This window comes from Calypte anna, chromosome 5A (genome assembly GCF_003957555.1).
Source record: "Calypte anna isolate BGI_N300 chromosome 5A, bCalAnn1_v1.p, whole genome shotgun sequence".
Classification (NCBI taxonomy): Eukaryota; Metazoa; Chordata; class Aves; order Apodiformes; family Trochilidae; genus Calypte; species Calypte anna.
The window spans coordinates 20515618-20538030 of NC_044251.1; the positions used below are offsets into that span (position 1 = coordinate 20515618).

The 22413-nt window shown below is 50.2% G+C and overlaps 1 protein-coding gene across 1 annotated transcript; it reads left to right on the top strand.

Annotated features, from left to right (window-relative positions):
* The first annotated feature begins 3234 nt into the window (after window positions 1–3234).
* On the top strand, window positions 3235–21992 carry JDP2 (Jun dimerization protein 2). Its single transcript, XM_030452012.1, has 4 exons — window positions 3235–3295; window positions 14062–14285; window positions 20133–20237; window positions 20942–21992. The coding sequence occupies exons 2-4, from the start codon at window positions 14085–14087 to the stop codon at window positions 21125–21127; spliced, it is 492 nt and encodes a 163-aa protein (XP_030307872.1). The 5' UTR covers window positions 3235–3295; window positions 14062–14084; the 3' UTR covers window positions 21128–21992.
* The last annotated feature ends 421 nt before the right edge of the window (window positions 21993–22413 follow it).

The following is a 22413-nucleotide window of genomic DNA, read 5'->3' on the forward strand; positions in this document are numbered from 1 at the left end:
AAGACATCTTCCACGTGGTGTGGTATGGACAGCCTTTTACAGTCTGTGTCGTGGAACTTCTGCTTTTTTCTCAGCTGCTCTTGTCTCCATTGCAGATGCTGCTATTCCCACTTAGTTAAATTGTCTTTGTCAGCACATGTTTCCACAGCAGTGGCAAGACTGACAGGCCCTGGAACGGGCAGTCATGTTTACCCAACCATTCTGCATCCTTGTGTGGGTAGTGTGCTGTTGGTGTCTTTTCTGTTCACTTTTACCCACTGAAGCCACAAATTCTCAATGAATTCTTATGTCTTTTGTAGCCCAAATGAAACTATCTGAAAAGTAAACATGCTTGGTGTTTACATGAGGGAAAACCCAGCTTGGGAAAGGAACAGTTCAAGCACAGGCGGCTGCAAGAACCAGGAAAATTCCCCTGTGAGACAAGAGTTCCCAACTCAAGAGAGAATGATGCAAGTTTGTCCCTTTAACTGTGTGCGTAAGCACTGTCCCAAACAAGGATGCTTCCCTGGAACTAGCTCTTCATTAGTCAAGTTAAAGGTACTAACTTGGATTATCATAACAATGGAGGCTCATCTGCCCCCAGGACCTGCAGAGGGGAAGCAGGGGAGGAAGCACTTGCAGGCTGAAGGAAGGGATTCAGCTATACCCTCTTGTCCCTGCTTCCGGGACCTCATTATCAGAGTCTGGGTTCACAGCTTTGAAATCAGTGCCCTACAGCATGCTGCGAGTGCTGGTCATATAGACTGGTAGGAGTGGGATTCCTGCTCCTGTGAAGTACTCGAGACTGGGGCTGTAGATGCCTATGTTGCAATGAGATCTCCCAGCTCTGCCCACTGGAGAAAGGGAAATGAAAAAGGGAAAAACAGTGGAAGACAGAGCAGGGAGAACTTTCTTTCTTCCAGACCCCAGTGGAGAAGGGAAAATAGCACTTTTCCACCTTCTCCAGGACAGGGAAGGCTGCAGGAGGAACCATGTTATGGGGTTGCTTTCCTGGACCTTGCTCAGACAGGTGATCAGCCTCCTCTGAACTCTCCCTGATTCTCTTCTCCTTTCCCTCAGAAAGGCACAGATGCAAGGGAGCTGCCATGCCCTGAAGGCAATTTGTGTGAATTGCTACAGCGAGGTATTTGTCAACCACATTGGGATCACTCCAGCTTAAGGCACTAGAAAAGTCTGTCCTATCTGATTCAGGAAAGTGAAGGAATGCATATGGGAAAGTACATATCAGCTTGTACCTCTCCCTTCCCCCTGAGATAAGGTGCCAAGATTGAAGAAATATTGGGGTCGTATAAAAAGGTGTATAGAAAGTATTCTGCCTCTCTGAAAAACAAAGAGAATAAAGAACAGCAGCATGAGGAGAGTAGGAATGAGGATACATATGCAGTGACCTGCCAAGCCATGCTCTTTCCTATTTCTGTAGAACAACTCAGGCAAAGTATGGCCTCTATTGAATGCAGCATTTCTGGTCCCGTGTTCCTGCTCAGTCCCAGCTCCCTGCCTGAATTCTCTTTCTTTTGCTGAAACACAGATGAAGAAGACAAAGCTGGAGGTGCTGGTGGTGAGACCTTGTGGATGATGAATAGTGTGAATGCATCAGTGGTGAAAAGAAATGAAATTGGTGAATGCTGAAAAGAAACAAGGACTGGCAAGCCAGGAGAATTAAAACAAAGTAGGGTGGATGGTTCCTCTCTGTGCAGGTGGGTGGTGGGGAGGATAAGGTGAAGAGATGACAGTATCATTTAGCTCCATGGCAAACAGGGTCCAGGGGTGTGCAAGAGATCTCAGAGAAATTTGCTGGGTGGGAATCCTCACTGTGGTTTGTCCTGGTTGAGAGATTCATCTCATCCCTTTGCCCATATGCTTTGGGCATAGGCTCAGGCAGAAGGAGCCAGGCAGTGCCACTCAGCTCAATGCTTTTAATAACCACTGTAGGTTTGTTTGCTGGTGTTTTTTGTTTGTTCATGTTTTGTTTGTTTTGGTTTCCTTCCTCCAAAGAAAAATGAGTGTTTCTGTCATTAAATGTTTTATGAACAATAGTTATGGAGTATACTGTACCTGTGGCAGGTCCAGTGTGGCCCTTTGGCTGTGCAGAGCTTTGCTTTCCAGAAAGTTTGGCAGATGCAGTTAGGAAGAGGCCAATGTTAGAGAGAAAGAGGAAGGAGACAATTCAAATCCATGCAAAAAAGTTACGAGGAACGCCCCAGTTGGCCACCTGCTCCCCCATCTCTACCTGACATACTGCTGAAGCATGGGATACTATGACTGTGCCTGTACCTTGGGCAATGTTGCTCCTGGAACATCCCAGTGACGTAAAGCAAAAAAGACTAAAGCAGCTGGGTAGGGGGCCTTGAACCCCTCTGCTTTCTCCTGGATCCTCTCCATCCCGAAATGCTGGCAGAGTTGGAGCTGACAAGACCTTGATCCGTTTATGGGGACTGTGGACCATGAGCAGGCTGGGCTGGGGTAGGATGAGAGAAGGAGCTTGCTTCCCACGGGGCAGAGGGGTTGTCCGGCAGCCCTCCCTGCCCTTGAGGCTTTGCTGCCCCGGGTAAAGTGGGGTTGGCGCTGGAGTGGGGTTGGCGCTGGAGAACCTTGGACCCTCTCTGGTCTTATTCCCAGGCACAGGTCTGAGGAGCGGGGTACTGCGGGCTGGCTCGGGCAGGGCTGCGGTGGCTCCAGGCCAGGTGGCCGGGGCTGCTCGGGATCCGGTCCTGACGGAGGGCGGAGGGCGGGGGGAAGCGCACCCTGTCGGAGTGTGCGGGGTGCCCGGGCGCCGTGGTGCGGAGAGGCCAGATGGTGCCGGGTTCAGCCAGGGCTGCCGACTGCGATACCACAAGGGTGTCAAGGGGCGGTGGGTTCTGAGTCCCGGAGTGCAGGATGCGGGGCTGTGGGCTGCCGGGCTGTGGGGGGGACAGGATGCGGGGTGCGGGATGTCGGGGTGCCGGTGCCCCGGCTGGTCCCACCCCTGCGCGGCGCTCCCCGCCCCGCGGCCCCGCTCCTCCGCCCTCCCTGACGTGTGGCGCTGGCAGCCCGGCCGGTTCCGCATTCCCGACCCCTCCCCGCAGCCCGGGGCCGCTATATAACCGGGGCTGATGCAACCCACTCCGCCGCCCGCCACAGCCCGCGGGAGGCGCGCAGCGGGGCGGCGGGCCGAGGCACCCGTATCGGCACCCGGCGGGGCCCGGGGCAGCGCCGCGCAGCCGGGCGGAGGTGGCAGCCGGGCTGAGTCCGCAGCCCGCTCCCAGCCCCTGCGGCCGGGCCCCACGGGCACCCCGGCAGCCCGGTCCCCTGCACGGTGGGTGCGGGCGCGGGCGGGGGAAGCGTCGGGTGGGCCGGGATTGCGGCAGGAGGCTGAGGGGGGAGGGGGCGGCTGTGGGGGCGCACGTAGGAGCATCCCGGCACCCCGCGGCGGCGGGGCAGGGTGCTGCTCTCCGGGCCGGGAGGGGGCCCGGCTACCAGCGGTCGGGGACAGTGGTCGGAGGTGTGGGGGGGACTCCGGGGGTGTGAGGGGGGGGCGTATAGAGCCGCACAGGCGGCTCGGAGCAGGGCGGGCTACTCCTGCACCCAGCCATGCGTGGGGGCTCGGGCTGCTTCTCGGGGGGGCTGGCACTGGGCTGCTGCCCCCGCGCCGATCCGCTGCAGGGGGCGGTGAGAAGCGGCCTCTCTCCGCCTTCGGGTGCCTTCCTCGCCGCCGCTTCACCTGTCGGCCGGGCACGCAGGTGAGGGGCCGAGCCCCCTCCGGCCCCCGTGTTCATGCCGCGGCGAGGGCGGGCGGGCCGACCGGTGAGCCGTGCCTCCAGCCCGCGGGGCCCTGGGGGGTAAAGGGGCCCTGGAGGGTCCCCCGTCGCTCCGTCCCAAGTCCGCTTTAGCAGTCAGGCATGGAGTTGAATGGAAGTTACATTCCTTTGCACAGTCTACACTGGGAGGCACTTTTCTTTTTTCCATGCGAGGCAAATAGGCTTGAGAGCAAATTGGGGGAAAGGGAGAAATACCAAGAGAGCAAGAGCCACGTTATGTTTCCATTTTCCTTTAATGAAGGCCCTATGGAGGTGTATTTGAAAACACAGGGTCTCCTATGCCTTCAAGGAGGGTGAGAACACTGTGCTGGCTGGTTCTAGGGCCATATGCAGCGTATGGTGGCCAATGAAATGGGGCCTGGCTCATTCTCTTGCTTGTCTTGGCAGCCTGCTCCATGGCTTGTATTACCAGCCCTGGAACACAACCACTGCCAAACTGTGTGTGTGTGTGCGCGCGCGCGCGTGTGTTTTTGGACTCGGAGAGCTCAGAAGAAACAAATGCTTCTGCCCCTCAGACAAGGATTTTTTAGCTATTTTTGAGAAAACTTGCATGAAAAACTCTATCTTGAGGCTATTGCCAGTGTCTGCAGTGGGAATTTGCTGTTAAGTGCATGTGTGAGGACATCTGGGAATGCCAGTCGTTGGAGTTTCATAGATTCTTTCTGTAACCCTAGTGATTTAAAACAACGAAAACCTTCCCATCTGGGGGATGAGTGGGTGGGTGCAGGAGTTGCCATCCAAATTGTCCCTGTGTCAAGTAGCGGTTGGTTGTGCCTTATACCTGGGGTATGGGGGACTAACAAGATCTACTGAGAATTAATGTGTGCATTGCTACCTTTTTTTTCCCTTGCTGAGACTCCTATGGATGCTTCTCCTCCCACTTTGCAGCTCAGCATTGTTTCCTTCCTTACAGGACGTAAGGTCTCTGTGCTGCAGCTATGCCAAGGAAGAGTAGCTACTCCTTCATACCTCTTGCCTTCTCCTCTCCTCTCCATCTAAGCAGTGGTTGTTACTGGGCTGCTAAAACACAGGCAGCGATGAGCACCTGCTCAACAGTCTTCTTCCCCATGCTAGTGTTTGTTACTTCAGCTGCATTGCCTGGACCAGGTACTTGGCAGCACACAGAGTCTTGAGTGTGAAGCTGTTGATAGTCTCTTCACCGCAGTAAGCTGTTCCCAGTGGGCCTGGCCCCAAGAGCAAGGGAGGCAGAACTGTGGTGTGTGGCACAGACCCCTTGCCAGCTACCATGGGTCCTGCAGTGTCTGCAGCAAGGAGGGGGCATGGCAAACCTGATGCCATCAGTCTTTGGCTGCTTGCATGGATTTCTCTGTTGCTTGGACTGTCCGGAGTGTCAGCTGAAACAGGGCAGTGTTTTAACATGCCGCCAGGGAGCTGTGGGTCCGTATGGGCCTCTCAGCTGAACAGGGTGATTGCAAAGTAGGCAGGGCTGGTCTTGATATGGATTAGAGGTCTCTGTGGATGATCCTGGCATTTGGGGCATCATTTTGAGGGGTTTGCAGGAGGGGGCCTCCCATCTCCAACACTGTCCTTGGCCCCTAGGGCAGAGGTCTGTGCTGGAGTAGAGTTGTCTTCTTGAAGATTCCAGCCCTGACCATATGCAGTCATGGAAGGTCCTGGGGGATTTCAACAATCAGTTAACCTCAATGTCTGAGCTCAGACCAGAATATTCCTTCCTCCTCAAATCCTTCTGAGCTGCTTCTGGCAGAAATAGGATAGCTTTTGCCTCCCTGCTCTGTACTGCTGTCCAGTGGTTGGCCACAAATAGTTAATTGCATTTTTTATAGTAATAATAATAATTGCATTTTTTTGCTTTTATTGCTGTTGATTATGGCAATAGAGGAGCCTTGCTCTGCTAGGTGCTGTAGGAAACCTGCTGTCACAGGTTGCTTACAAGTCAGTCGCTGCAATGCAGTGGTAGGGGCAGTGTAATGCTGAGCTAGAGCTTTTTACTACCCTGTGCAGGTATGGAGGAAAATGCTCAGGGAAAAGACTGTGAGCTGACTGCTTTGCTAATGGCAAAGAGGGAAGGGATATTTCTAAAGCTGAGGACTGGAGGACCAGTATCCTCCCTCCTCATAATGGGGTTAAGGAGTCAAAGCATCACACAGGCAGGTGTGGGGGCTTGATGGTGGGACTCAGTTGGATGAGGGTCTGCAAAACTGCACAAAAACTCCTGCTGAGGACAGGCTGTCTGCTCTGGACTGCCCCATGGGTACAGTATAGGGAGCTGCATACCTTCCTGATGGGGAACAGGGAGGCATCAAGGCTCTCTGCAGTCCTTTTTGTTTTCAGAAAGTTTTTAATAGCCTTCTGTCTGTGAATGACTCGAATGTTCCTCCTACCATCCGTGTGGAACTAGATGTGCAGGACTGAGCCAAACAGTTCCCACTCACAAAATGGGTTTAAATGTCCATATCCTGATGAACTGTCCTTCACAGTTCCTTCTTTCTTCTCTTTGACATTGTGGCCTTGCAGTCCACTCACTGGAGCTTGGGCATTTGGTCTGGAACACTGAATGTATGGGTGTTCAGAAACCCTTCAGCTCTTCTCCCACCACATGGGGTTACCCATGAGAGGAAGGGAACAGCAAGGGTAGCAGCTGGGGGTGTCTGTGGGGAAGGACACAGGTACTTCTTTGTCCTTGCAAACTGAGGGCCTGGTTGTAAGAGCTCTCTCTACCTCTTGGTATGGAACTGGAGGTCATGAGGTACTACAGTGTCTAGTATACTGAGGTGGTATGCTGCAGGTCAGTGCACTTGATAAGCCATGCTGTGATTAGGCCTTAAACTGATTGTTAAAGAAAGTGGAATTTCCCTGATGCCACAATACAGTAAGTAATGTTGGGTCCTTCGTAAAGGGCAGTCATGCACAGTTCTGTCCCAGTGGGTGTCACTGCTGCTTTTCAATACACTGCAGGTGTTGGGTTCCTTGGCATCAATAGGTTCAGCAGATGAATGAATGAATGCACAGACACAGTTTTTAAAGTCCAAGTTTGCCAGCACTATTGTATAGGTATCTGAAAAAAGTGATTACAACCACAGGGGTTGGCTGCTGCTCTGTTCTGATGGTTGGCAAAAAATACTGACACTGATCAGCATGGCTTTTGGCACTGCCAGCAAAAATTACTGCTTTTAACAATAGGCACCAGAAGAGGCTGGACAGGAGATGGGGTCACTTGCTGTAAGGTACTACTTGAAACTTGGATGCATCTAGAGCAGATAGCAGTTGTGTGGGAATGGGAGAGTATTGGATTTTAGACAATAGAAGAAAACTGTAATTATGTGGCTAGGTACTTGTGGCACTGGAAGTATGGGGCAGTGGCTTTCTGCCTTCACATTCATTGTGTTTAACTTGGCACTTGCTTGGGGCTGAACCTTGACATGGAGGAAGGTTTGTAGGCTCCAGTGAGCCTCAGCACCCTACAGTTTCCCCAGCCAGAAGAGCCCTGATGGAAAAAAGCAAGTGGCTGTTTCAGAGAAGGAGTGATAGCCGACTGCCCTGTCTTTGTTTAGGAAGTTACATTCTTGGGGCATGAGAAGTTGGGCATTTCAGGAAAGGGCTTTCATATAAATCATCCCTCTGCCTACAGAAGGAACCAGAAGGATGCAATCCATGACATACAGGCTGAGTGACCTTGACAGCCAGAAGCTAAAAAAAAGTAAAAATTACAATAAAGCCTTAGTAAAATCTAAGGAACCAGAAGTTGCTTTTCGTGAATGGTAGCACTGCTTCTGATCTCCACGGCAGAATTCTTGCCTTTTGGCCAGCAGCAGATAAAAGGCCAATTGCTGTGACTTAGGTACTCCAACACAGTACATACAAACGGTGGTAGTTATGTTAAGTGCTAACTCACTGATGAAGAGATCAAAGATTACTTGTATGGTGACTTGCAGACTTTGGCCGCTGACAGGTAATGGCAGGTACCCAGGCTGAGCCTGGAGTGAAAAAACAACAGGCCAGCATGGCCTGGGTTCTGTAGGCAGCCTGGAGAAGGGCTGGTAGGACAGACTTTGCATTAGCACAGCACTTAACGTGGGCAAAAGAGAAACATGCTGGTATTTACAGAGTGTCAGAATCTGCTGGCTGGCAATATTAGGTGCTAGACTGACTCTCTGAGCATCAGAAATGTACTTGAATCAGCCACTGCAGATATCACAGCATGTAAAATAGCTTGCGTTGGAATAAACCATGATTTATAGACAGCAAAATTGAATATAAGGTTGCAAACAGCCCTTACTCTCGCCAAGGAAGCTGACAGCAGAGATAAGACAGTATGGGCAATTTAAGTTGAAGTGTGACTTTCAGAGCCTGCTTTGGGAGGTCATGGTCCTCTCAGCACGATGATGCTGTTGACGCAGCAGCAGCAACTGCATTGGGTTTGTAAAGTAGTGAAGGGCACCTCTGGATGAGTGAGGATGCATAGGATGGTGCTGGAACAGTGGATATTAACTAAGGCAGTTTCTGCACAGGGAAATGGATGTATGATTTCCACACAAATGGGCATTCCTGTGCAAGTTTTAGTCTGTAGGTAAGAATACCACTGAAGAGGTGGCAGGAGGGGTGTGAATGCAGGCTTGCAACTGGAGTACAAGCCTTCAGGGACACTGGGTTACCTGGATTATGCCTCCACATGTTAGATTTATGCTGTAACTGCTGTGCAAACATCAGCTCTTAAAAACCAACCAAACAAAAAAACCCCACACCACCACCACCCAACAAAACCCAAACAAAAAGAGTCCTCAGAAAAGCAGAAGCAAAATCAGTATGGGAAGGAAAAAAACCCAACAAACACAACAAACAATCCCTCAGGAAAAAAAAAGCAAACAAGGTAATGAAGATTAGAACTGCTGGAGAAAGCAGTGTCACTAAGGAAGCCGAGTGAGTGTTTGGGATCATAACAACTTGATAAAGCTTCTTCCCACTAGGTTGTGGGCTCCAGAAGTTAACAGACCTTTGCAATAGGAGAAAAGCTGTGAGCGATGAGCACTGCCTTTAAGAAATATTAAATCAACCATTGTCACAGTCTGACTGTAAGGACATGATTGAGGAGCAAAGCACAGAAACACATCACTAGTGGGAACAATGCAGCAAAAACAAGGTGAGCAAAGGAAGTGTGCTGTTGTCAGCTTTTTGGGGATGAGTGTGCTGATAAAATAACTGAGCTTGACTGAGACCATAAGAACAATGTCAAACCAAAAGTGACAACAGTAATTAGGAGGGTTTGCAAACATTTCAGCAAGAGGTCAAGTGCTGTGTTACAGCATTTTAACCAGCACAAGGGGAACGTAGAAGCAAAGCTAAGGAAAAACAAACTGCATTTTGATACATTAAATCATGTGTTGACCACATATTGCTGTAAGGATAGTTGAAGAGAGCACTGAATGACACAAGCTGCTCACAGCTGATCTGAAGTTTTAAGAAAGCCTTCTCTGTCTCCTGGTTAACTCTGGAGCATCTTGGTGTTGTGGCATGAAATGATGAATAGCATCAGTGCAGAAGGCACATCTATGGTGAATGTAAACTTGAGCAGCTGGCATCATGCAGATCCCAGTGTCAGATGCAAGACTGCACATTTTCTTTCCCCTTGCTGCTTTGCTTTGCTGGTGGCTTCATTATGTGGAAAAGCATAGCTGATACAATGCAGGAATTGTGTGGTTCCACCGCAGGACACCAGAAAGCCAGGTTTTACTGAAGACACAAAGTTTTGCAGCTCATGTAAGGGGATGCCTGGCACTGAGCAAAAAACATTGGGCTAGCAATCAGTTATGAAAAAAAAAAATCCAGTAAGAACCCCAGCTGAAGCACTGTGTTAAAAAGGGAAGAAATATAGAGGTGAGTTGGTTTATGTGCCTCAGAAATAACAAACGCTGCAAGGGAATATCCCAAGGAGTTAGGAATTGGCAAGGCACCACTCATACCATCCAGCAAGATGTGGCTATTGAAAAACTGCAACATAAAGATCAAATTCAGATCTTTAACTTCGAAGTTTTTTTCTGCCTTACCATGCAAATTTGGTAGAAATATGCTGGAGCTATAAGTAGGCAGGGTAACAGCATTGGGAAGATGACCAAAACATTAAGTATAATTACAGCCCTGGCTTTTTTTACATGATCAAAGTACAACTTCTTACCTCTAGTGTTAACCAGAAAAGAAGGTGAAAGTATCTGGGAGTTGGGATGAAAAGAAAGCCTCTCTTATATGGGGAAGAGGCAAAAGGAGTGTCAAAAGAGGGTTTCTCCAGTCTTAGCAGGATGATCTGTCACTGCATCCCCGTTCTCCTGAGAGGGATGGCACCTGTCTGTGTTCCCTTCTTATTTCCATGGTTATAGCCATGCTGGCAATGGTTTTATGTTTCTTTCAGAGTTCTAACTTGGCTTGACTCTTGACAGTTCTTAGTGTGCTCTTGAGTTTCCTGACCCCTGAACAAGATCTTGCTTGTAGAAGTCACCCTCTTCTCACCTGATTCTGAGCTTATCTTAAAATCTGCAGGTTCATGTTCTTCCAGGTAGCTCCTGGTGCTTTGGTTTGAACAGCTTTAGGTTTAGTTTACATTGCCGCAAGTGTGATCTGGGCTTTAGCTGTGTAGTCCCTGGATCCAGGGGAAGTTTTATAGAGCTTATAGAGTCAGGTACTGAGCCAGCTCCTTCACTCTGACTTGTGCCTTATGTCACACTGGTATGGAGGCTATTTCAAGGCATATTAAGCTAACAGATTAAAGAGGCAGAGGGAAAAGGTGAGCCACGGAAAATACACTGTTTTCTTGCATCTTTAGCCTGTTGCCAGCTGCCCCAGGCGCAGGAGTGCAATGGGGCGCTTGGTGGCCAGGTTGTCCCACTGTCTGGGGAGCAGATTTCTCCTGCCTCCTTATGTCATAAATTGCACTGACCCTGCATTTGATTTAGGTGAGAGAACCTAGACTGTCTATCCCAGCACCCGAGTGCTGTCAGCTGCATGTCACGATGGAAGACAACATGTCTTCCACATCTGGAATGGAGTTAGGTACCCAGTACAGGGCTCAAGTCTTCCCAGCCTGAGGCCTGTGAAGGGGTGAGTCAGGACCATGTCATGTGCTGTAGCAGCTCACACATGGAATTCACAGGAGGGAGACTTCAAGAGGCTGTTCATACATTCTGTCTACCTGTTGTTTGTTTGTTTTTTAAAAATTTTTAGTTTAACCCAAGCTGTTCAAACTGTGGACAGAAATCCATGGGACTGCTGCTGAGGGGTTGTGCAGCAGCTGGCCTGGGCTGTGCTGCTGTTGCCAGGCTTTTTCCCTAGTGCCATGTCGTGTCATCCTAGTGACAGTGGCTGGGAAGTGGCTAGTTCTGCAGTGCATGCAGCTACCCCAAAATGGTAGACTGGATTTAACTCTACACAACTGAGTCCTGTGGCAGTATGTCCTAGGAAGAACCTCTGGAGTCAGCTCCTCTTTGCCATGCCAGCTCACTGACCTGGCACTTTCCTTCTGGAGAGGGACAGTCTCTGAGGAAGATGGTAGGGACTTAGGCTCTGTCCCCAAATGACTTTGTGCATTTTTTCTATCTGGAGTGCAGCTTAGAGTAGGATGGAGGAGGGAAGCATCTTAAGGGAAGCATGTATGGGCCTGAAAGGAAGGGGAGGGCTGTAGTATGCAGCTTCAGAGCCCTGCTGCAAGCTGGCATCTCCTGACACCATACAAGGTAACCACTGCAGATGTAGTATTGCAGCTGCCTGATTCTGAGACTGCTATGAAAGAATTAATACTTTGGATCAGTTTAGGTCCTTGCAATTGCAACATGCTGATATTTAGTCTTTTCCAAGGTCAAGAATCATTACCACGTATTTTCTTCTTCTGTCACCAAATGGTCAGGAGTCCATTTCCTCAGGTAGTATCACTTCACTTCAGAAGTTACTCAACACTACTGCCTTTCTCATCTTCCCCTTTTTAGGCTTTAATGTCCTTTAATGTCTAAGCACATCACCTCCCTGGGGCCCACCTTCCTCCTCCTGCATACCAGTACTGCTGAGCACTGGACTGCTCCTCTCTTCTTGGTCTGTTCTTCTGGAGGATGCTGGAGCAGAGGGCTTGCTTTGCTCGCTGCTTCTTTACGATCATGATCTTGCTGCATTTATTGTCCATGCTGTTTCTCAAGTCTTGTTGGTCACTGCTGCTGTTTGCTGAGCAAGCTTTACCAGAGGACTTCTTGTGCTGACACCTGAACCTCTTTGGTGGCAAATTAGAGTGTATGACAACTCACAGTAGGTGCTCTCTGATGCAAATCCCCTTCTGTCATGCCAGTACAACTTGCACAGCACCCATGCTGGAAGCTGTGGAGCTTGCATTAGCCTCTCTGGCCTTGACTAACATGTATGATTGGCTTGTCTTCCCTTCAGCTGTTCATCTTCTGTTCCTTCACATTAAATATAACAAATAATCTCCTGAGTAAAGGGATGTACAACTGCCAAGAAATCCTTAACTTCTCTGCTTGTTATAATTAACCCAGTTCAAACTGCTCCTACTCATCCCACTTGAGCAGTGGGGCTGGACCAGGAAATCTCAGCTTGACCATTCTGTGACCCAATAGTGCCATCTCACATGCAGCTTTATTCAAGTTTTCTGCCTGGTACTGGCACAGATTTGTCACCCCAGGATGACAAATGTGGCAGCTGGCTTGACAAAGCATGTGTACCTCCACTTAGCACAGCTGCACTGCCTGGACCAAAAGTCTGCATTGCACATTACCTGGTTTCTCAGCAGCTGAGAGTGGATACTATGGAAAGAACAGGCCAAGTGAGTCTATCTCTTGCTTGATGCACTTCACAGAATTGTAGAATGGTTTGGGTTGGAAGGGACCTGAAAGATATCTAATTCCAACCCCCTGCCATGGTCAGGGACACCTACCACTGGACCAGGTTGCTCAAAGGCCCATCCAACCTGGTCTGTAAGACTTCGGGGACTGGGCTTCCACAGCTCCTCTGGGCAGCCTGTTCCTCCTTGCTCTGATAGTCATTTCTGTCAGAGCTTCCAGGAGTTTGTGCAGACAGTTCTGACTGACTGTGCTTTGTGGACCCCTCTTCCATGTGTTTGCCCAACTGCTTATTGAATCCCCTCTGGTGACTGGCTCAAATGGTTGTGGGAAGCTGCTCAGTAAGATTTTGGGTCCACTCCATTAGCATGTTTCTCCTGTTATTGCTGGTCCCTCTCCCTGATGTGTGTATGCTTCCTGATGTGGAAGCAGGATGGGGATGTCTGGAGGCTCCCAGACCAATCTGCTACCAGTTTGGCTGGTCAGAGCAAGGAGAGCAATGCACAAGCACTGAGACATGGGGTTGAGTTGAGGGTGGGGGAAAAATGGTCTCTGTGTGAACAGAATTTGACTCTGTATGTTGTAACTGGGTCACTTGTGAATGTCCCAGGCCAGTTACACAAGCTGGGATGTGCTGTAGCCAACAACCACCCATTCCCTTTGTTTTTTGGCTGATAAAGCAGCTCCAGCTCCATGGGCTTCCCATTTTAGGTATAATTTTATTTCTTTTTCTCCTAGCTGCTTGTTCTTCACGTTTCCTAGTAGCTCCCTTTCTTCTGCCTATAAGAGGATAGCTAAATCTTGTCATGATCCTATTCTCACTTAAGCTGCAGTGCTGTTCCTTTCCTGATAGAAAAATCTTTTCCACCTTGCTCCATTTCCCTGCCTCTCCAGCCTTCACTTCCTCCTGTTTGTGCTGGGAGATGTTTGCTCAGTGGCAGGTTTTTCTCTCACTGTTTTATCCCTGGTCCTGTGTGCTGTGTCCCAAGTGTGACCAACAGGCTGAACCTACCCAGAAGAAATCCAGCCTATGTCATATTATGATCCTCTGTGCCATTTTCCTCTTGTCTTAATAACTTGAACATTAATCAGAACTCAGTTAAGTGGAAGCCTTGATCTTCTGCACTCTAGAGAAAGGTGTGCCAAAACCAGTAGTTCCTGCGACCACGTCACTGTCATTGCAGCCAGCTCCTGTTCCTCTGGTGCTGTGTCTTTCAGGTCTCTTCTCTTCCTGATCTACACACCAGTACCATATTCTTTCTAGCGGGATTAATATGTTTTGGTTTTTATCACCCAGGTTCTGCTTTGTCCTTGCTTTTGTCATCCATAAGGAAGAGCAGCTGCTTTCCCTGGTTTTCACCCCATTAAGGGATGGGACTATAAAATAAATTTTACTTGTGCCATGTCATGAGGCCCTGTAGCTGGGATTGTAACAGACCATGTCTCTCTCCCTCCAGCCTACAACACTGTTTCCCCTGCTATGATGCCAGGGCAGATCCCTGACCCGTCCCTGGCGGCCGGCGCACTGCCTGGGCTCGGGCCCTTGACAGGTCTGCCTGGCACAGCCCTGACTGCCGAGGAGCTGAAGTACGCTGACATCCGCAACATCGGGGCCATGATCTCGCCACTCCACTTCCTGGAGGTGAAGCTTGGGAAGAGACCCCAGCCTGTGAAAAGTGAGGTGAGTCTTGAGGGCTGATGGCTGCAGATGGCCCTGCAGGGCTGTTGCCTGCATCTGCCTGGGTTTCTCTTCTGCCTGTCCTTGGTTTTCCTGCCAGGGTGGCCAGCAACATGTTTTATAAGTGTGTCACACTGCATGTTTGGTGATGTGTAAGCACGTTGGCAGCTGCTCCACCTGGTGCCTCTTCCCCATGTCTGAATTTCTGTGGCATGGGCTGGGAGTGGTGGCCTCTGTGTCCCACACCTTACTGGTCCCACACAGTCATCAGCAGCTAGTGCTTTCATCCTGTCTGCAGTGCCCCCAAGCCCTTGGTGCTTTTGGCATTGACTTTCCTGTGGGGATGGGGTGTGTGGGTGAGCGGTGCGGAGCAGCAGTTGTGACAAAGATAGTTCTGCAGGCATTGCTGGCTGGGGCTGCTCCTGCCTCACTGTTCGAGGTGGCTCTGGATTCACCTCGGGGTTTCTGGGATGGGGAAGGTGGGTGGCTTCTGCTTAGTACTGCAGGCTGCCATGGCAAAACCAGGCTGCAGGAACTTGATAGACACTTGCACAGCATTTTCTTTGTGTAGTTGTGTCATTTGTTGGTTGTCCAGTCTTCAACTCCTTGTCCCCTGCTCTACTGGTGGTGAGTATTTATACCTCTGTCTTCCTGCAGATGGAGCTAGAAACCCATCAATTTAGAGGCCCCCACATTGGTGAGGGTGGTGGCTGCTGTCAGATGGTCCAATAAACAGTCCTCTGAACAGTGCTTTTGCTTCTGTGTAAGGATACCTCAGATGGGGTGGGGTGATGTGCATTCTCTGGAGACATCAACAAGGAGGTGATAGATGATGTGATGAGCTGTGAGCCGAAGGGATAAAACATCAGTTCCAAGGAGCAGTCCACTTTCCAAATGGGGCTGATGCTTGGTTTGGCCCAAATCTTACAGCAAAAAGCTCAGCAGCACCTCCAGCCTCTGGAAGGGTGCATGTTCCTTCCTCCCAGCTCCTTGGTGTGGACTTCTGAGGAAGGAACTAGTACCACAGAGTCTGTCTGATCACCTTGCGCAGGAGTCTGTGCCCAAGGGAGTGACTGATCAGCTCATGCAGTACCCTGTGGTGTGGAGGTCACCCCTAGGAGGACTGGGCAGCTCCTCAATGGTGGTTAGGATCCCTGTCATTAGGATGCTGTGGGATACCATTGGAAGGACTTGGGGGATGCTAATGGCTTTGGTCCCTCTGTGGGCAGAGCAGTCTTGGCTGGGCAGCTGAAGCCAAATGCTGTGCCAGACTTTTCACTTATCATGCAGCATATGGGCTGCAGTGCCCACCTTGCTCCATGGGTTGAGGAAGGAAGAAAGAAAGAGCCTGTAGCTGTGCTGTCTGGGCACAGCTCCTTTCCTGGGGCACTTCAGGCACCTCTGATCTGGTCCTGCAACAGCTACATTTGCTCAGTGAGCACGGGGAAGTGGTCTCATTGACCTGCAGCAGGTACTGGAAGTGCTGCGTGTCCTCAGAGCCAGTTGTTAAAACACCATGTGGAGGAAAGATAAGGGAATATCCACTGGCAGCCCCTGCACAGCCTGCATCCAGTTCCTCCCCTGCATGGGCTGTGCAGCCATGGGGGTAGAGTGCACCCTCTGGGTGGAAGTGTTGACCTGCCCAAGGCTAGGCAGGCTCTACAGAGGGACCCAGACAGGCTTGATCGATGGGCCATGGCCAATTGCATGAGTTTTAATAAGGCCAAATGTCGTGATTTGCACTTTGGCCACAACCCCCAACAGTGCTACAGGCCTGGGGAGGAGTGTCTAGAGAGCTGCCCAACAGAGAGGGACCTGGGAGTGTTGATCGACAGCCGGCTGAACATGAGTCAGCAGTGTGCCCAGGTGGCCAAGAGGGCCAATGACATCCTGGGCTGCATGAGCAACAGTGTGTCCAGCAGGACCAGGGAGGTGATCCTGCCCCTATACGCTGCCTTAGTGAGGCTGCACCTTGAGTACTGTGTGCAGTTTTGGGCACTACAGTATAGCAAGGACATTGAGGTGCTGGAAAGGGTGCAGAGAAGGGCAGTGAGGCTGATTAGGGGTCTGATGAATGTGTCTTGTGAGGAGAGGCTGAGGGAACTGGGGCTGTTCAGCTTAGAGAATAGGAAGCTGAGGGGACACCTCATTGCTCTCTACAACTACCTCAAAGGAGGTGGTAGTGAGACAGATGCTGGCCTCTTCTCTCTTGTGACCAGTGACAGGACAAGAGGAAATGGGGTCAAGCTCCACCAGGGTAGGTTCAGGTTAGATATTAGGAAAAACATCTTCACAAAAAGAGTGGTGAAGCATTGGAACAGGCTGCCCAAGGAGATGGTGGGGGCATCATCCCTGGAGGTGTTCAAAAGACAGGTAGATGAAGAGCTACAGTGTTGAGCTAGGGGCTGTAGGGTGAACAGTTGGACTCGGTGATCTTATAGGTCCTTTCAAATCATATATAATGATTATATGATTCTATGATTCTAAGCTGAGAAGTTGAAGATAGCAGATGGAGCTGCCCTTGGCACAGGCTTTGCAGCAAAAGCATGGGGGAGCTGGAGCAGTAGCTGCTTATCCCATGAGTAGCCAATAAGCTGCCCACGCATAATTTTGCAATACAGCCTGCAGCTGCTTTCCTTTTGCAGAGAGCCAGAGCCTGGGGATGCTGGGTACTGTGTGCTGCTGGGCAGGGCAGGCTGCTCCCCAAGAGCTGCTGCACAGGCAGCTTTCTTTGCTATGCTAGAGGGACCAGCATCCCTTGGCACTGGGGTGTTTGTTTCTGGGAATGTTTGTTTCTGGAGGTGTGCACAAAACTCACCCAATGTGTGCTGGCTTCTTCTTGGGGCAGCTGGACATGGTTACTTCTCCTATTGAAGCCTACCTGGACTGTTCCCTCTGGGACTGAGCCCTGCCACTCAGGCTGATGGTCACCTCTGTCCCTGCTGCTGCTGACTAAAGCAATTTAGGAGGTAACCCCAGACCTTTGAGCTCCAGAGATCCCCTGGAGATTACCCATGGAGAACCATGCTATGGGATAATACAACATTGCTGTCTCTTGTGCCTCTGAGTAGAGTCCTAGCACCCAGCATCAGAGCCATGTCATATTTTTTAATTGAAATCAAGCAGAAACAGAGAGGAGGGAACCTACTTTCTTAGAATCATAGAATTGGCTGGGTTGGAAGGGACCTCGGAGATCATCAGGTCCAACCCTTGTTCCACTATTGCTTGAAGTTACAGGAGCTGTGGTCAAAAAGCAGAGCTAATCTATACCTCATCTAAAGGACAGAGACCTTTGCTGGGCCCTCTGTGGGGTGGAGGGCAAGCTGAAGAGGACAGGAACAGGTCACTTATTCTTTGATCCTCACTGAATGGAGCTACGGGGCATGGAAATGTGTCAGGCAGTTCCCAGAGAGACCATGAGGTTTGTGCAGTCACTCTTTGCTCTTCCAGTTCCAGATACAACACAAGATGTACTTTGCAGGGAAGTCTGAATTATATTTCCTGAGGTTTGGAGCTGTGAGCACATGTCCCCTCTCTGCAGTCTCCTAATAATCCTTGAGCTAAAAGGCTGATAAGCCACCTAAGGGGTAGATGAGGGGTTGGTAAATGTGCCAAGGGGAATGGTGGCCACCCTGTTGTCCACCTCCTCTTAAACTCCGCAGAAACTTTGTAAGAGCTGCTTGTGCCTTTCTGTGGGTATCCTGGTCCTGTCAGGAGGAAAAAGCAGCAGAGCATGGAGTTGGATCCTTCCTGGTCACTTCTGCTAATGCCTCCCACATCTGAGTTACATGAGTATAGTGAGAGCTGGCCATTTCTAACTGGACTTGAGGGTGTCAGTGCAGTTCCCATTCAGGTTCTCCCAAGTGTGGTGCATGATACCCACATGCTGCTGCCTTGGCAAAAGAATGGTGGCAGCCTGGCATCGTGGAAGTCTGTGTATAGCTTGTGTTGACTTTGCTTAATATTTTAGCCCCATCTAAAATAGCAACTTTGATATAAGGCAAGTTAGAGAAGTAATGCAAGCAAAGTAACGTAGAGAAGATGCAAAAGCTATTCCTGCTATAAAACCTGGACATTGTCTACTAAAACATGCTCCCTGCTGCATATTGAACGTGCATTTTACTTAAGGTACCCCTTCACCTTGACTCTGCCATGTCAGTGTTTCATCCTGTCCCTGCACATCACATTGAGATGTTTTTTAGTGGACTTTGGACTCAGTGAATGTTAGCAGCATGCATTTTGCTGTGGATGATGGCATTTTCAGTTTTTGTTTCCTGTAAGCACTACTGGTGCCCTCCCGACTCCTAACACCACTTTGTAACCTTGGCATTGGGTATCTCTGACTTTCCTTTTGAGGTGACTAAGCCAGAGCACTAGAGCAGCAAGGCTGTTGAGATGTCAGGGGCACTGGATCTAGATGATATTTAATGTCCCTTCCAACCCAAACCATTCTATGATGTGTGTTGTGAGAGGCTTGTCCAAGGCCCTCAACCACACTGACTTGGAGATATATGAAGGGAAGGATGCAGCTGACTTCTCAGACTAGAGCTTCCCTTAGAGAAGGTGCAAATAGGATGTGGAAGTGCTCATAAAGCAAACGTTGTTTCCACTGCCTTTGAAAAGATGTTTGCTGGCAGGTATTAGTTGATAAGAATGAGGCTGTTCAGTCTGACATCTCAAATTTTAGAGTCCCAGGCCAAATGTGGATGAAGGCACCGGGGACCTTTTTTTCTTTAGCCATGATACAAAGTATAACCTGGATGCTGACTTTGCGGGGCTTTCCAGCACTCAGATTTTTCTTGAAGAGGTTGGTTTGTGTTCTCATATGTGAGCATGCTATAGGCCATTTATACAGGCTTTGTAGTAAATTTCACTAAATACTTTGATTATGGGTTTCCAGCCTGTAAGGTTTATTGGCTTGGTCAGTGTGGTTTGGGTCAGACAGCAAAGAAGTTATGGTGAACTGTACAGGCACTGCTGTATCCTACTTCATTACACGGGATGTGTGACCTGTACCCACCTTGCTGTGGTGGCCCTGTGACTCAGCCAGTGCTGAAGCTGGAGCAGGCAGTCCCATGTAGTGGAAAGGGACCAACAGCCAGGTCCAGCTTGGGGATCACAGAATTGTCACAGTTGGAAAAGACCTATAAGATGACTGTGTCCAACTGTCAGGGTATCCCCCCAGTAAAATACATAAAAAATGTATCAATATCTGTATCACCATGCCCACTAGAGCATGTCCTGAAGTGCCTCATCTACAGTGTTTTCCAATACTTCTAGGGATGATGATTGATTCCACCACCTCCCTAGGCAATCCATTCCAATGCTTAATTATTCCCTCAGTAAAGAAATTCTTCCTAATATCTAGTCTACACCTCCCCTAGTGTAACTTCAGGTAATTTCCTCTAGTCCTAATCTTTCAGGCTTCTCTGACTCTCACCCTTGGCTGTGTGTGTGATGCTTTGAATGGCTGTGCTCCCAGAGCTGTGCCTGTAGATCTCTGTGTGACAAGCTGTGTCCATCTTTGTGGGATGGGGCTCTGTTCCCCTTGTCTCTGCCCTCTCTCAGGAGGGAGGGAGCAGCCCTACAAAGAGTTGGTGGTCCCCTGCCAGCCAGGTCCCCAGCTTGTCTCCTTCCCCATATCCCCACAGAGTGGAGAGTTAGAGGCCATGGCAACAGCATGCCTGGTTCCTGGTGAGGGTTAGGCCATGTTGCTGGTGTCCACTAGCACATGTGGCTGCCATCCCTCTCCTGGCCCTGCCACCAGTGAGGCTGCTGGGTGCTCACCTCTATCTCCTGCCCTGCCCTGCACCTGCCTGCTCTGACCTGGGCTTTTCTGTCTCTTTGCAGCTGGATGAGGAAGAGGAGAGGAGGAAAAGACGTCGGGAAAAAAACAAAGTAGCAGCAGCAAGGTGTCGTAACAAGAAGAAGGAAAGGACGGAGTTCCTGCAGCGGGTGGGTGCCCTGACCTGTCCTAGGGCACATCAGGGACCTTGGTGGGGTGACCCCCATAGAAAGGTGTCCCAGCTGCAGGCAACGCTCCCTCTTGAACTGTCCCTCTGCTTCTCCTTCCTCCTGTGCCCTTCTCTGGGAAAAATATGGATCTGTTGCCCCCCATTTCCATGAGGATGCGAATGTGGTAGCCATGTGTGTGCTCAGGCAGAGCTTGCAAGTGTCCCTGTGCCTGTGGTACCAGGGATGGAGAAGGCTGGAGGTGGGGTATGTAGTTACAAAAGGGAGGGCTGATAGTGTCTGTTCAGTGCTGGAGCAGGAGCACCTAGGGAAGTGTGGCATGGGACAGTATGCTGACTCCTTGCCCAAATTCCTGAAGGTTTTCCTGTCCAGAGGCCAGGTGGCCTCACCCATGACCCCAAGGCAGAAAAACTTTCATAGCACCTTGCTCTTTCTTCTGCAAGGGGTGGTGGGGCATGGGCAAATGACACAGCTAGGGAAAAGGAGCCATTTCACAAGGGAATATCCTTGCAGATGGGGGGTGAAAAATTAAATACGGGTTTCTTTCCAAACACCTCTCTCAGACCATGGAAAGCAGCCAGGCAGGTGTTCTGGCAGCACTAAGAGGGACTTGTTGGCCAATCGTGTCTCCTCATATCTTGTCTGTTGGAGTGAAGTCACATGTGGTTGCGTTTCTGTCCCGCTAGGAGTCTGAGCGCTTGGAGCTCATGAATGCTGAGTTGAAGGCCCAGATAGAAGAGCTGAAACAGGAGAGGCAGCAGCTGATCCTGATGCTGAACCGGCACCGTCCCACCTGCATTGTGCGGACAGACAGCATCAAGACGCCTGAGACTGAAGCCAACCCACTGCTGGAGCAGCTAGAGAAGAAGTGAAGGTGGCACTAGGCCAGGAGGAGGAGACAGTGGCTCAAGGTCTTCCAGCGTCTCTGATGTATGTACTGTATGAAGAACTGTGTACCCAGGCCTGGTGCAGCCAGGTCCCAATGGGCTTCCTAGGGGAATATGGACCAAACAAATACGGGGACAGTGAAGATCAGGAACTTGTCAACCATGTACTCTGAGGCTGAACCCCGGAGCAAGGCTAGTGGCACTGGTGAGGGCAACCTCCCTGTGATACCTCATCACAGCTCTTCAGCCTGCTCGCAGCCCTGGGGACTCACGCTGCTGCAGCATGTCCTGTGAGGACCACGCACCCCGTGGGGAGCAGGGGCTGCAGGCAGAGGAGTGGTGGCTGCACTGTACCCACCCATGCCCTGCCCAGAGGCTGCTCCGGCTCCTGCCGCATGCTCCGGAGGGAAACCCCAACCAAGAACCACAAACACTTGATGCAGCCCCATCTGGTGGTCAGGCCTGTCGGGGCTCGGTGGCGCGGGCGCCCCCCACAAGCACACTCTCAGTATAATGTTTACAGCCCAGCTGTCCGTGTCGGCCGTGCTTTTGAATGCACATTTTTACACTTTTTTAAAGTATTTTTTACAAAGTTTTTATACAGCGATCTCTATATGGATTTATATAATCACTAGATGTGATCCCATAGAAATGTATGTTATGATGGTCTCTTTGTTACAAGTGCATATGCCACAGTTATCTCCATTGTGTTACATGTCTGGTAGCATCCAGCTCCTTCCCTGGGGTGCTGGGAAGGGGGTCCAAGCCACCCTCCACAGTGGTGTCTCTACCCTCTCCATCCATGTATGTCTTTCATAATACTCAGTTCTGTATCTCTCAGTAAATGTTACCTTTACATAGACCATCCTCCTGTGCTCTCTCTGGGTCAGGCCATTGTGGGCTCTGGTCAGAGCTTGGCCCCATGGCAGCACATGCTATGTCTGATCATGCTGGGTGCATTCTTGGCTTATTAGGATGGTGGAGCTGATCCCAAAGCCCTTTTTGGTAGTTCTCTGAGTTAGCAGCCATGGGATTTCACCCTGGGGAAGCTGGAAACTTCAGAGGCAGCTCTGACCATTGTCAAGCAAGAAGTAGCTCAGTGCTGCACAAAACGGCAAGGCAGGGCTGCTGGCTATAAAGGCAGGAGCATGAGACAGGCAGACCTTACCTGGTCCTTCATGTTTCGGGCTTCAGTACAGCAGCTTGAACTTACTTCAGGGAGAAGAAAGAGATGACAGAGCTGTCACTAAGTCCTTGTGGTGATGATCCCT

Excerpts from the sequence above, each read along its gene's own strand:
- JDP2 (XM_030452012.1), top strand. The coding sequence starts at position 14,085 with ATGATGCCAGGGCAGATCCCTGACCCGTCCCTGGCGGCCGGCGCACTG. Across the intron at positions 14,286-20,132 it reads CCCAGCCTGTGAAAAGTGAG|CTGGATGAGGAAGAGGAGAG; the intron begins GTGAGTCTTGAG and ends GTCTCTTTGCAG. Across the intron at positions 20,238-20,941 it reads GGACGGAGTTCCTGCAGCGG|GAGTCTGAGCGCTTGGAGCT; the intron begins GTGGGTGCCCTG and ends CTGTCCCGCTAG.